The sequence below is a fragment of the Drosophila erecta genome, unplaced genomic scaffold (genome assembly GCF_003286155.1).
Source record: "Drosophila erecta strain 14021-0224.00,06,07 unplaced genomic scaffold, DereRS2 tig00000092-arrow-pilon, whole genome shotgun sequence".
Taxonomy (NCBI): Eukaryota; Metazoa; Arthropoda; class Insecta; order Diptera; family Drosophilidae; genus Drosophila; species Drosophila erecta.
Genome location: NW_020825207.1, coordinates 11,522,736 through 11,534,207, shown reverse-complemented (window position 1 = coordinate 11,534,207; position 11,472 = coordinate 11,522,736). Strand labels below are relative to the sequence as shown.

Genomic DNA, 11,472 nt, shown 5'->3' with positions numbered 1-11,472 from the left:
ACAAAAAATGAATAATCGTATCAAGTTCCCTATCAGAAGATATAATTAAAAATGATCTCTTGTAATCGTAATTTTTCAAATACAAGTTTAAAATATAACTGTAATTTAAACAAAATCATAATATTGCAAATGTACTAAAATATACCCAAGGTGACAGCCATGTTCACACTGCCAGCAAATATCGATAGTCGCGAGTAGCAATCGATGTTTCTCCACCTCTATTTTGTTATTTTTCCGACGGAGTAATGTTGTTTACTGCAGCTGTTTAGGTGTGTTTAACGGTAATATTAAATGCCCAGTGCTGTTTTTCATTGTGGCATTGATAAATCCCTAGCAATCTGTTAGATTCCGCAATAAATTCCTTTTGGGGGCGTTCACAAACAAAAGACATAGGTATCCGGCACGCGCCGACTGTGAAATACTCTGTAAATTGATAAGGACAAGTGACAAAAAAGTAAATAAACACCTTATGAACTGAAGGCATCTGTGATATCGGTATAAGAAATAAACATTCGGCGTCCCTTGAGATAAAAAACGCGTGGTTCCTTATCTCGAACCAAAGCACACTATATAAGTTGGGCATTTTTCGCCAACGCAGCAGAATAGAAAAGCTAGCGGAAACGCATTTTGCTTTACGACTGCGATACGAAGCTCCATTGTTTGCGCGAAACGACGACGTAAACAAGAAAACTAGAGGGCAGTAACATATGGTGATAGGTTCGGATATTTTATCCGCATTCGATTCCGCGACCTCAGCTGTAACCGCGACCCACTCCCGCTATGCCTGCACCTCCCACCCCTGGGAAAGGGAAAATGTATCTCGAACTGAGTCACCAGCACATCACTCACCACCTACCTGTTGATCATTGTTCTTTCAGGTAGCTGGCCTCATACGCAACCGAAACGGATTAGGGAACCCAGCCACCTGGACGAGCAGCACTTGCACCTCGCCCATCGTCTGTGCCGGTCGATGAGAGCTCCACTGGGATTGACCAGAACGCGAAAGATGAGCAATAACTACAACGACGTGCCATTCGGCATCCGGGCGGTCCAGCGGCTCTCCCGGCAATGCTGCACCCGGTTCCATGCCCGCAGAGATCTGCTGTGAGTTTGTGATAGCTTGTAAATAGATTGGAGAAGTTTTAATATTCTTGAGAAGATTAGATTGTATATGAGTGTTGTAGCGTTTGTTAAGTTTATCTTACCCGTATTTATCGTATTACTAATAGCTATATTGATATGATATGTATTTCAGCTACAAGATGTCTGTGTTCGTGCTAACTTTCCTGGCGTACGCCTGCTATCACATGTGCCGCAAACCCATCTCCGTGGTTAAGTCGGTGCTCCAAGGAAACTGTTCCACAGCGCTGGCTGCATCGGGTCAGGAATGTGGATACGCACCGTTTGGTGAGTTTGCCCCCAAGCTGTTCTAAGTTGTAAGCCTATAAATTAGTTGCCATTTTACAGATGTTCCGGATGCCACCACACTCTTTGGAATGCTGGACTCGGCCTTCCTCTTCTCCTATGCCATCGCCATGTTCGTTTCTGGCTTCGTGGCGGAGCGCGTTTCCTTGCGATACTTCTTGTCCATGGGCATGATACTCACCGGAGTGTTCACCTATATGTTTGGCATTGCTCGCACCTCCAATATCCATAGTTTGTGGTATTTTATAATCGTGCAGATATTCGCTGGCATCTTCCAGACGACTGGATGGCCAGGTGTAGTGGCGCTAGTCGGTCGTTGGTTTGGAAAGTCGAAACGAGGACTGATCTTTGGTATATGGAACAGCCACACATCCATTGGAAACATTCTGGGCACGCTTATAGCGGCGCATTATGTGGAAACCGATTGGGCGCTGTCATTTGTGGTACCCGGCATCATCATTGCAGCCGTTGGATTTTTACTCTTCCTTTTCCTGGTGGATCAGCCGGAGATTGTGGGCTGTTACCCACAAGCCGGGCAGCAGGAGCGTCGCGTGGCCAACGAGTCAGATGAGGAACAGGATGACGAGGAGCAGGGGCGACACAACGATGCCGTAAGTATCAGATTCAGGTTTTTATTGATGTTCCGCATGCGAAGTACATTACACCCGGTCTCCCCATTATGTTGCAAATTTGATTTCTAAAACGTACTTTGCACGGCGTTAGTATGTGGTCAATTTTGGGTACGGCACTTCGAAAACTGTAAGTGCAATACTATATGTTTGGCTTCCTGTTCTGTCTGCCAGTTTGCTTGTGTAAATTTCGCGCTTTGCCCGCTTCTCGCTTTTAAATGGTTTACTAATTCGTCGTATTTATTTTAGGAAATTAACTATAGATCGGCGCCCACCGAGCGCACTCCAATCCTTTCACGTTCTCAACCAGAGGCTGTGCCAAGGGGTCGCGGACGTCCCATCAGCCTGATCGATGCTTTATTCATACCCGGAGTGGTAGAGTTTTCACTATGTTTGTTCTTTACCAAGCTGGTGAGCTACACCTTCATGTACTGGCTGCCACTATACATACAAAAATCCAGTAAGTACCTTGAAAACTGTATAAAAAATGGTCGATAACACATTTCCTCTAATGCAGGCACATTGGGTCCAGAATTGTCCGCTGATTTGTCCACGCTTTTTGATGTGGGTGGTATTTTGGGAGCTATAGCTGCGGGCTATCTATCAGATGTGAGCGGAATGTCGGCCACTGTGTGCACAGGCATGTTGTTCGTTGCCTCCCCTATTGTAAGTACCCAAGATGCTACAGAAACCATTTCTACTATGGACATGTATTCGTTTCAGCTGCTGATGTATCAACAATACGGTGCATTGTCGATGACAATCAGCATAGTGCTTTTGATTGTGGTCGGCATCTTTGTGAACGGACCCTATGCCCTGATTACAACCTCTGTAAGTGCAGAGCTGGGCCAGCACAGCTCTTTGGAGGGGAATGCCAATGCTCTGGCCACGGTGACGGCCATTATCGATGGTACTGGCTCAATCGGAGCGGCAGTTGGACCACTGCTTGCCGGTCTAATCTCCACCGCCGGATGGCAGTATGTCTTCCACATGCTTATCGCTGCCGACATCATTGCCATGGTGCTGCTGGGGCGACTGGTCTTCAAGGAGTTCGCTGCACTGCGTCGCGCATCGCATCGTATTCGAATTGAATAGCAGGAAGAAGCCGAAGCGGATGTGGTTTGATCGTATATATATTTGTGTTTCTACAGTTCTCTGTACATAAGCATAGCATTTGTATAGCTTACATATTGAACATTTTCTTTCCATTCGAGAGCATATCAGAGTGTTTCTGATCCTAGTTTTACCCATACATGTCAATACCTAATGTTATTTTAAATGGAATGTTTACCATCATCCTAGGCTATCCATCAAGTTAACAGTTTTGATATATTACCTACATACATATATATACATCTGTGTTGTAATCTTGTGAGTGCGCGCGTGTGTCAGAGTCTCCTCGTTTTAAGTGCCGAACTATCATTAGTACTAGCGTAATTCTACCGCAATGTAAATACACTTTATCGTACACTTTTCGTACCAATAAAACCGAATTTGACTGTTCTCCGTGGCAGTAAAATTTCTGAAAGCCGATGCTAAAGCAAAATCCCGCTTCCGGTGGCGATCCCTGCTCATTCTTCTGTTATGGTCAAGGAGTCCCTTTTGTTGCGGCGCTTGTAACTGTCTGATGCAATCTTTTTGAGGAACTTTATGGTGGCCGCATCGTTCTGATTGACTAGCTTAAGAAGGGCTCCATCCTTGCGCTGCAGGAGCTTATGTGGTGCTCCGAACTCGACAATCTGGCCAGCATCCATTACCAGGACACTGTCATTGTCCATCACAGTATGCAATCTGTGTGCGATCGTTAGAACTGTGCACTCAGCGAACTTGGTTTGTATGGTTTCTTGGATCAGGATATCAGTTCTATAGGATAACGAGGTAATTACGAAACTGTTGAAAGTAGAGTCTTAAGTACTTACTCTGTATCGACATTTGCAGTTGCCTCATCCATGACCAGAACTCGATTCTGTCGGAGAATAGCTCTCGCCAAGCAGACCAGTTGCCTCTGACCCATGCTGAAGTTGGAGCCACCTTCCTGCATGCGACAGGAGAGGCCTCCTTCCAATGAGGCAACGTGCTTCTTTAGTTTAACGTCCTCCAATGCACTCCACAGGGACTCATCGCTTTTTTCATCAAAGGGATCCAGATTGAAGCGCAGGGTTCCAGAGAACAGAACTGGATCTTGTGGGATAATCGATATTCTGCTTCGCAGATCGTGGAGACCCAGTTTACCAATATCCAATCCATCGATCTCGATGGTTCCCTCATTTAGAGCCAATCGGAATAGCGCCTGAATTATAGAGGATTTTCCCGCTCCAGTACGTCCCACAATGCCAATTTTTTCCATGGGCTGGGACTCAAAGTTCAGTCCTCTGAGGATATCCTTGTCTCCTGGAGAATATTTCATGTGGAGATCCTGGAACCGAAGATGACCAGCCTGCGGCCATTCATCTGCCAGCTTCACACTCTTCGGACTCTCAAGTGGTGGCTCCGATGGCGTCTGGGCGTACTCCAGCACTCGTTCCACGCTCGTCATGTTGTTCTCCATCTCGGCAGTCTGCCGCATGCCCCACTGACACATAATCACCAATGTCATGGACTGGGTGATAGCCAAACCCACATCACCGCTGTAGAAGCTCTGATTGATAACCAGAAAGCTGAAGGTCACCGCCAGGATATAGACCACGCAGATCAGATCGGTCCAGAAGGAAAACGCCCTGTTGGCGCTTACATAGAGGAAAAGAGCAGAGGAGTTGGTGTTTTGGTGGCCATGGAAAGTCTGCTCCAGCTGTGGCATGGCGTCCATGGACCTAATGGTCGCGTGGCCATGGAAAGTTTGGTTTGTGTGCGAGTAGATGGGACTACGTGCTGTAAAGATTAAAAAATAAAGTTACTAAACTTACATTACTTAGATAGATTTAAACCTACTCAAGCTCTCAATCCTCTTTAGACTTCGGCTGGCGCCTATATAGAGGGCACGGCAGAAATACAATAGTAGTACCATTATGGCTGCTGGAATGAGTAGCCAATAGTTGGCAATGGCCACGATCACCAATACAGCCACCACATCTACCAGGAACTAGGAGCAAGATAAACAAAATGCTGTAGACAGAAGAAGAATTAGTTGAGTTAGGTCTACATACTTGAAGAGAATCCATCATAGCCTGTGGCAGGTTGACATCAACACTCTGAATGTCGCTGGAAAATCGGTTGAGCACTCGCCCAGATGGATTGGCATTGAAGAAGTACATCCAGGCGCGGATTATCCCATGGTAGAGCTGGTCGTGCAATGTCAGTGAGATTCGCAGACACATAAAGAAGAACCCAAAGGTACGGAGCAGGAACAAGGCCAAAGTGAGTAATAGGAGCACGGTATACCAGATAACCATTTTGGTCCGCGTGGCTTCATAGTCATCCAGCGAATCATACCCTCGATCCTCCTCCCAAGTGGCCCATCGGGAGATGAAGATGTCCATGAGGGCCTGGCATCCTCGGGCGAGGACAAACATCGAAAGCACCAAACAGACCAGGAACGGAGCCCCAAGAGCCCAAAAGTAAGCCTTATAGGTATCGTAGCTCACGGCACCCTGAAGTTGCTGCTCGGCATTGCCATTCTCATCCTGGATGGTGTCGGGATCCTCCTCTTCTCCCTTGCTTAGCTGCTTTGACGACCTGTCCACCTGGCTGAGCACACGCTTCACTTGCTGCTTATCCGCCTCGATGGCCTCCAGATCCAGAGCAGCATGATGGGTGATCACGTCCTTCAGCTCCTCATAAGTGCCCTGCTGGGTGAGTTCTCCTCCCTCCAACAGCAGCAGGTGATCCACACTCTTGAGCAACTGGACATGATGAGTGACCAGAATGCGCATCTTACCATCCAGCAGTCTGTGGAAGCACTTGTCCATCAGCAGTTTACCCACCTGGGCATCAACGGCGGCCAGAGGATCGTCAAATAAGTAGATATCCGCCTGGCGATACACAGCTCTAGCTAGCGCAATCCTGGCCTTTTGGCCACCACTCAGGCTGATTCCTCGCTCACCCACAACAGTAGCATCCCCGCGGGGCAGCAGTTCCAGATCTCTGTCCAACTGGCAGGCATGAACCACTGCTCGGTATCGCTTCTCCTCGTACTGCTCCACAAACAGGATGTTCTCCCTGATGCTGCCCTGGAATACCCAGGGCTGCTGGGCGGCATAGCTAATCCTGCCATGAACCTCCACTCGTCCCTGCATGAGCTCAATCTCACCGAGAATGGCATGGAGAAGGGTGCTCTTTCCGGAGCCCACATTACCTACAATGCCCACAAACTGGCCGGCGTTGATGTGAAAGGAGATACCCTTAATATGTGGCTTCCTGGGTTGCTTTATGCTCGGCTTGTCCCAACTCGCGCTGACTTTTCGGAAACTTAAGCACTTGGTCTCACTTTGTACACAGTGGAGGCGGCCACTCTGCGCCGATTTCGGTTTGCCTCCATCCAATTCCAATCCAGGATTGTCTCGGCAGCAGGACTCCTCCGCAGGCTTCTCCACTTCCAGCAGGAACTCCACAACTCGCCGCGCACTAACCAGAGTCTGAGCCCAAGTGGTAATGGCCATCGGCCAGTAATGCAGCAGGGAATCATTGAGTAAGCCGTAGTAGGAAGACAGAATGAACACCTTCTTGGCCGTCACAAGATCACCCACATACACATAGGCGACCAGACTCAGGAAAAGCGATATCTTGGAGATCATATTGGTGCATTGCAGGGCAGCGTAGATACTCATGGATCCTCGAATGGCCTTAACCTCCGACTGCCTTACTGCGGCAATCAGCCGTCCAAAGGACTTCTCCCACGCATACATCTTTATCACCTGGATGGCACTGATAATCTCGTTCATGAGCTTTACACGAGCGTCCCGATGCTTGGCGGATTGGGTGCCGAAACTTGCAGAAGCCTTGGCGGCCCACGCTTGCAGGGGTATCAATATCACGATGAAGGCGATCCCAATCAGGGATGTCCAGCCCACCTGGCGGGTCATGAAGTAGCCAAAGAGGCAGGCCTCCACGGGACCCTTCCACAGGTCGTGAAAGAAGTAGAAAGTCAAGTCAAACTGGGAGAGATCGATGGACATCACCGAAATGGCCTGCGCTCCGAGTCCTTCGCCGCTACTCGCCGAGGCGCGCAGATATTTCCGGTAGACCAGGCCGGCACAGGCCAATCTGACCCTCGTTCCTACCGCGAACACATAGAACATAAAGGGATGAAACACCAGGGAGGTGACCAGCGAGCACAGGACAATGCCCATGGCGTACAGATAGGCACTCTCCTTGGTTACAGTCGTCTGGCCGTATGCAAAGTAAGAGATTAATCCTCCAAGCAGCAAAGGCTGGAAGGAGCTGAAATTAAAGCCGAAGTAAAAAGTCAGATACGATAATGATCGCTACGATTTCCGAAAGATTGCAGTACTTACTGAATAGCCATTTCCAGCAAAGAATATAGAACGCAAACGGGAACAAACTGCCAGCCGTAGACCTTAAATATCAGCCGCATAAGACTGGGATTTTTCCTCTTGGACTCCTTCTCCCAGTGAGGCTGGAGATTTCTGGTCAAGGACTCACTATCGAAACTGGGCAGGTGTTCGTACAGCTTACTCGCGTCCAACTCCTCCCGCCTGCCCTTCCGGAAAACACTGTGCATCCATCTGAAGGGGGGAAACGATAAGTTGTTCAATATCTTATCAATGTATCTCCACCAAATGACATGTCTGATCCAGGGCATTACTACGTGACTGCCCAACAGTCAATGGTCAATCAATACTGCGAAATTCCGAACAAGATATGGATGCATTTGAGATTTATGTCGGAACTCTCACACAGAAACTAGTAGAAAAACCACTTTTAGATAATATCCTTCATTAATTAATGAGTTTTGAAATAGCAATTTGGCTTAACATCCTGAGATATGGCTTATTAGCACTACCGGCAACGATTACCACTAGGACCTTATCGCGAGTTGTAAACTATTCATTGACTGACCATGACCTTGGACTCGTTTCCGCAGGGATTTTCACTTTTCATCAATAAGAATGATTAATGACTCACAGAAACAGCCACTTGGAGATTATATTAGCCTTGATAAACGGATTACTCTCTCGTTTTGGACTCGACTGCTTAGAAGCATCCATGGCTTCAGCTGCTCGTTGCGCCTGACGGATTCAATATGCGCCAAAACAGACGGGCGAAGGCGCTTTTAACGATTTCAGCACTGCCAGACGGAGCGGTGACGTCTGTTGATTATTTGTCCGGAGAACCACCATCTTCTACGGTTTTGCACTTGGCACAACGCCTGTCCGAACGGCGATAAAGTGGCCAACTCAACACGTTTCTTGCGAGTTCCAAGCTGTTTGATAGTGATCCGTAGTGATAGTGACTAAGGCGTAATCGATAGCCCAATTAGCCTGCAATTGAAACGGCGGCCATTGCTGCAATTTGCGCTCCAAAAGCAAGCTGGTTAAGCCCAAATGAGGCCATATATCTTGACTGGATTCTGGGGATATAAGGGAGTTTTAGCGGCCTTTGTCTTGGACCATAATAACATCCAGATAGCCCAAGCCGCTGGTATCCGAAGTAGGCAGAGTTCCCCCAACAGCTTATCTAATCTGGATCGCTTATTATGCTGTTATTTTTGGGCGGACACGGGAAACTATGTTTGTCCAGGTTGGCCAAGTTCAACACACCCAGATAAGACAAGTTTCATTCATAACTAAAGCTTTTATGGCGTTAAATACAGGGGATTTCGGAAATATTGCACAGCCTGTGGACAAGGCGATACATGAGCGATTGAAGGCAATATGAAATGCAAAATTAAAACTTACGTCTTAGGAAACGAATACTTGCAGTTACACATTCAACACAGGAAATTTTAGCTACGTAAACTAGGCCGGGGTAGCCACAAGATCCCTTAGAGAGATGCAGTACAAAACCGTATTATAAAAGAATAATATCATGTTATAGGCACCTTTTCCGGCTTGAAAAAGTAGTATGTCCCTTTGGGTATTTATCACTCTATCAGATCTTTTGAATACCCCAGATTATAACATGTAGACTCTAAGGCAGGCTGTGTAAATCGTATAGAGTGTAGAGTTCTTCCGTGCGATCGTAGTTGATTCTCATGCGCTTCAGCATGAGAGGCAGGTTCTCCTTGGCAGCCTCGACATCGGTGCACACTTTTTTCAGAAGATCTCCTCTAGTTGGCATCGCGTACATAGCCAGGCGAGCTCCTTTGCGGATGAGGAATGAGTGATGTTTGCCCAGGGTGTCATCGTAGGCCGCCTTGCACACGTCCACAGTCTTCTGGTCGTCGGGTATCGCCTGGGTCCGATTGAGAAACTCGTAGACAAAGTCTAGATAAAGAACCCATTCAATTAGCCACTGTGGCAGTTAGATGTGCGTAATGCTCACCGAGACCGCGATGAAGACGTAGCAGCGTGCGACTGCCGGACACGTAACCCTTCTGATTCAGCAACTGGGCCTCCTTTTCGTACTCCAGCATGGTCTTGAAGGTATTAAAGTGTTCCTGCTCTTCCGCGTCCTTGGCTCTCAGTGCGTATAGGATATCAATTTTGCTGCGCACATCGCTGCTGACAAAACTGAAGACACTGCCCATCAGCTGGAAGAACCTAAGGAGCAGCCAAAGACATATAGAGCAGCACTAAAAACTCATCAGATTCACTCAGTTTACTTCATTATTTCTTCGTAGGCCGCCAAGTAGGCGTCCAACTGTACGTCATCCTCCTCCAGAAGGCTCGCTTCGAATAGAGTAGACACTTTCAGGATATCAAAGCAGTTTCCATTCTCCGTAGTGCCATTGGCCTGCGTCGCTAAACTCGTTTCACTCATCTTATTTGCTTGTTTTCCTCTTTGTCTTGCTACAAACTTTACAAAGTTTATTTAATCGGGGAATCAATGTAGCCGTGTTCCGCAAATAGACTAAAAATATTAACGGTATTAATATACCAGTCGGAAAATACTTTCTTTTTACCCTAGACAGAAACCACTCTATTGTGAACAAAATAAAATTTAAATTTGAGGCGCAAAGCTATGATTAAGATTCCTTTTTTTTTATGATTCTTCTACAATATTATTATATATAATTTTAAGCTGATGATAGATTCCCGCTCCCACTGCCAGCACCCTTTTTCGTGGGACGATATGCAATCACATAGCGCTGGGCCACCGGCAAGGGTTCGGCATACCCGTTCATGTACGAGGAATCCTCAAAGAGCACTTCGTAATCCTCGGTGGCGGTCTGCGGCAGGCGATGAACAATGGCCTTGTAGAAGCAGGTGGTCTGTGGATATAGCGCCATTACCACTGTGTCCTTGGGGAACAGGGCGTGACCATCGGTCTCTGGATTTGCACGCATCAGAGGCAGCGGGATGACCTTTCGCTTGCTTAGCACATGGCGATCTTTTTGCTCCTCGTCAATGTCAATCACGTCGTATTTGTTTTGACGGTGCAGGAACTGCACGACTTCCGCCAGGATCCAGTTCTCCTCCTCATCAATTCCCTTGGCTAAGGCGGCAACATTGTCGCCAACCTATTAAGTGGAATTTAATTGGGTTGATCATTATTCCAGCATTTTGAAAATGTTAAGCTTACCTTGGCCACATAGTTCCCCTCGGCAGGAATGGCTCCACATAGAGCTGGTGCACGTTCTCCTAGTTTGCCAACGAATAGAGGCAATGTTTGAGCTGAGAGTTGCACCATTTTCATGAGGGCTCCACGTCGAATGGCCTCCTTATTTCCAGCGTTGCGAGCTGTGGAATAAGTGAGAGTAAGTCCTGTTTATAGATCCCACTACACACCTATGTACCTTGGATGCGTCTCTCGTTGCGAATGCTTCGAATCTCGTGGATTTTTGCCAGTGCGGCGCGGATTGTCGCCTCCTCCTGCGCCGCCTCTATTAAACTGGCCTTGAGCAGGGGCTTCACCTTCTGATTGGTGGCATGCAGAGATCGCACCAGACTGGCAATGGAGTTCTCCGCCCGCCGACGCTCCTCGTCCACAATGTGGATATGTTGTTGAATGTCCTTCAGGCGATCCTGTAAATGCCATGGACTTGGAGAATAAATCATAAGTATCGTTCACATTTTCACCTGAATCTGTTGGGCGGCACTCTCCGCAGTCAGTGGCATGTTGTTTTTTGATCAATTTATATAGCTTTGCAAGGCAAGCAAAAAAAACGAAGAGCAAGCAACGCGTTAGTGTCAATAGTGCGATAGTTTTATGTTTACATTTGGTATTTTTAACATTCTTAACATTTATTCTTAACATTTTCAACATAATAAATTTAATCAGAATTAATGTTTTGTTTATTGTAACAAACTTGTTCATATTATATTCTTATTTTGCTTTAGGTGGGATCGACCATTGGTTC

At 47.1% G+C, this 11,472-nt stretch overlaps 4 protein-coding genes across 7 annotated transcripts; 1 reads left to right on the top strand and 3 right to left on the bottom strand.

The window, feature by feature from the left end:
• Positions 1 to 171: 171 nt before the first annotated feature.
• On the top strand, positions 172 to 3,557 carry LOC6547930 (glucose-6-phosphate exchanger SLC37A2). 4 transcript variants are annotated; one of them, XM_026980044.1, is made up of 7 exons: positions 172 to 269; positions 879 to 1,104; positions 1,256 to 1,407; positions 1,468 to 2,036; positions 2,304 to 2,514; positions 2,572 to 2,720; positions 2,778 to 3,557. In XM_026980044.1, the coding sequence occupies exons 2-7, from the start codon at positions 971 to 973 to the stop codon at positions 3,147 to 3,149; spliced, it is 1,587 nt and encodes a 528-aa protein (XP_026835845.1). In that variant the 5' UTR covers positions 172 to 269; positions 879 to 970; the 3' UTR covers positions 3,150 to 3,557. The 4 variants fall into 4 exon arrangements, with proteins under 4 accessions (XP_026835845.1, XP_015012229.1, XP_026835844.1 ...); XM_015156743.2 differs by having other exon boundaries at positions 191 to 281; XM_026980043.1 differs by having other exon boundaries at positions 193 to 269; positions 883 to 1,104.
• LOC6547855 (probable multidrug resistance-associated protein lethal(2)03659) lies at positions 3,171 to 8,705 on the bottom strand. Its single transcript, XM_001975002.3, has 6 exons — positions 8,136 to 8,705; positions 7,505 to 7,735; positions 5,198 to 7,430; positions 4,983 to 5,133; positions 3,974 to 4,922; positions 3,171 to 3,917 (listed from the first exon to the last, which is right to left on the bottom strand). Exons 1-6 carry the CDS (start codon positions 8,216 to 8,218, stop codon positions 3,626 to 3,628), a joined length of 3,939 nt encoding a protein of 1,312 aa, XP_001975038.1. The 5' UTR covers positions 8,219 to 8,705; the 3' UTR covers positions 3,171 to 3,625.
• An 89-nt stretch (positions 8,706 to 8,794) lies between these two features.
• LOC6547856 (ceramide-1-phosphate transfer protein) lies at positions 8,795 to 10,062 on the bottom strand. Its single transcript, XM_001975003.3, has 3 exons — positions 9,775 to 10,062; positions 9,495 to 9,712; positions 8,795 to 9,436 (listed from the first exon to the last, which is right to left on the bottom strand). The coding sequence occupies exons 1-3, from the start codon at positions 9,930 to 9,932 to the stop codon at positions 9,141 to 9,143; spliced, it is 672 nt and encodes a 223-aa protein (XP_001975039.1). The 5' UTR covers positions 9,933 to 10,062; the 3' UTR covers positions 8,795 to 9,140.
• Positions 10,063 to 10,101: 39 nt separating this feature from the next.
• Positions 10,102 to 11,321, bottom strand: LOC6547857 (SAGA-associated factor 29). Its single transcript, XM_001975004.3, has 4 exons — positions 11,192 to 11,321; positions 10,909 to 11,137; positions 10,695 to 10,852; positions 10,102 to 10,632 (listed from the first exon to the last, which is right to left on the bottom strand). Exons 1-4 carry the CDS (start codon positions 11,228 to 11,230, stop codon positions 10,189 to 10,191), a joined length of 870 nt encoding a protein of 289 aa, XP_001975040.1. The 5' UTR covers positions 11,231 to 11,321; the 3' UTR covers positions 10,102 to 10,188.
• Between the last annotated feature and the right edge of the window lie 151 nt (positions 11,322 to 11,472).

Coding starts and splice junctions, on each gene's coding strand:
- LOC6547855 (XM_001975002.3), bottom strand. CDS start 8,218: ATGGATGCTTCTAAGCAGTCGAGTCCAAAACGAGAGAGTAATCCGTTT. Junction 4,923..4,982: donor AAAGAGGATTGAGAGCTTGA/GTAGGTTTAAAT, acceptor TAATCTTTACAG/CACGTAGTCCCATCTACTCG. Junction 3,918..3,973: donor ACTGCAAATGTCGATACAGA/GTAAGTACTTAA, acceptor GTTATCCTATAG/AACTGATATCCTGATCCAAG.
- LOC6547857 (XM_001975004.3), bottom strand. CDS start 11,230: ATGCCACTGACTGCGGAGAGTGCCGCCCAACAGATTCAG. Junction 11,138..11,191: donor GTGCCGCCCAACAGATTCAG/GTGAAAATGTGA, acceptor TGGCATTTACAG/GATCGCCTGAAGGACATTCA. Junction 10,633..10,694: donor AGGGGAACTATGTGGCCAAG/GTAAGCTTAACA, acceptor TCCACTTAATAG/GTTGGCGACAATGTTGCCGC.
- LOC6547930 (XM_026980044.1), top strand. CDS start 971: ATGAGAGCTCCACTGGGATTGACCAGAACGCGAAAGATGAGCAATAAC. Junction 1,408..1,467: donor ATGTGGATACGCACCGTTTG/GTGAGTTTGCCC, acceptor GCCATTTTACAG/ATGTTCCGGATGCCACCACA. Junction 2,515..2,571: donor ACTATACATACAAAAATCCA/GTAAGTACCTTG, acceptor CCTCTAATGCAG/GCACATTGGGTCCAGAATTG.
- LOC6547856 (XM_001975003.3), bottom strand. CDS start 9,932: ATGAGTGAAACGAGTTTAGCGACGCAGGCCAATGGCACTACGGAGAAT. Junction 9,713..9,774: donor GCCTACGAAGAAATAATGAA/GTAAACTGAGTG, acceptor GCTGCTCCTTAG/GTTCTTCCAGCTGATGGGCA. Junction 9,437..9,494: donor ACGTCTTCATCGCGGTCTCG/GTGAGCATTACG, acceptor TTCTTTATCTAG/ACTTTGTCTACGAGTTTCTC.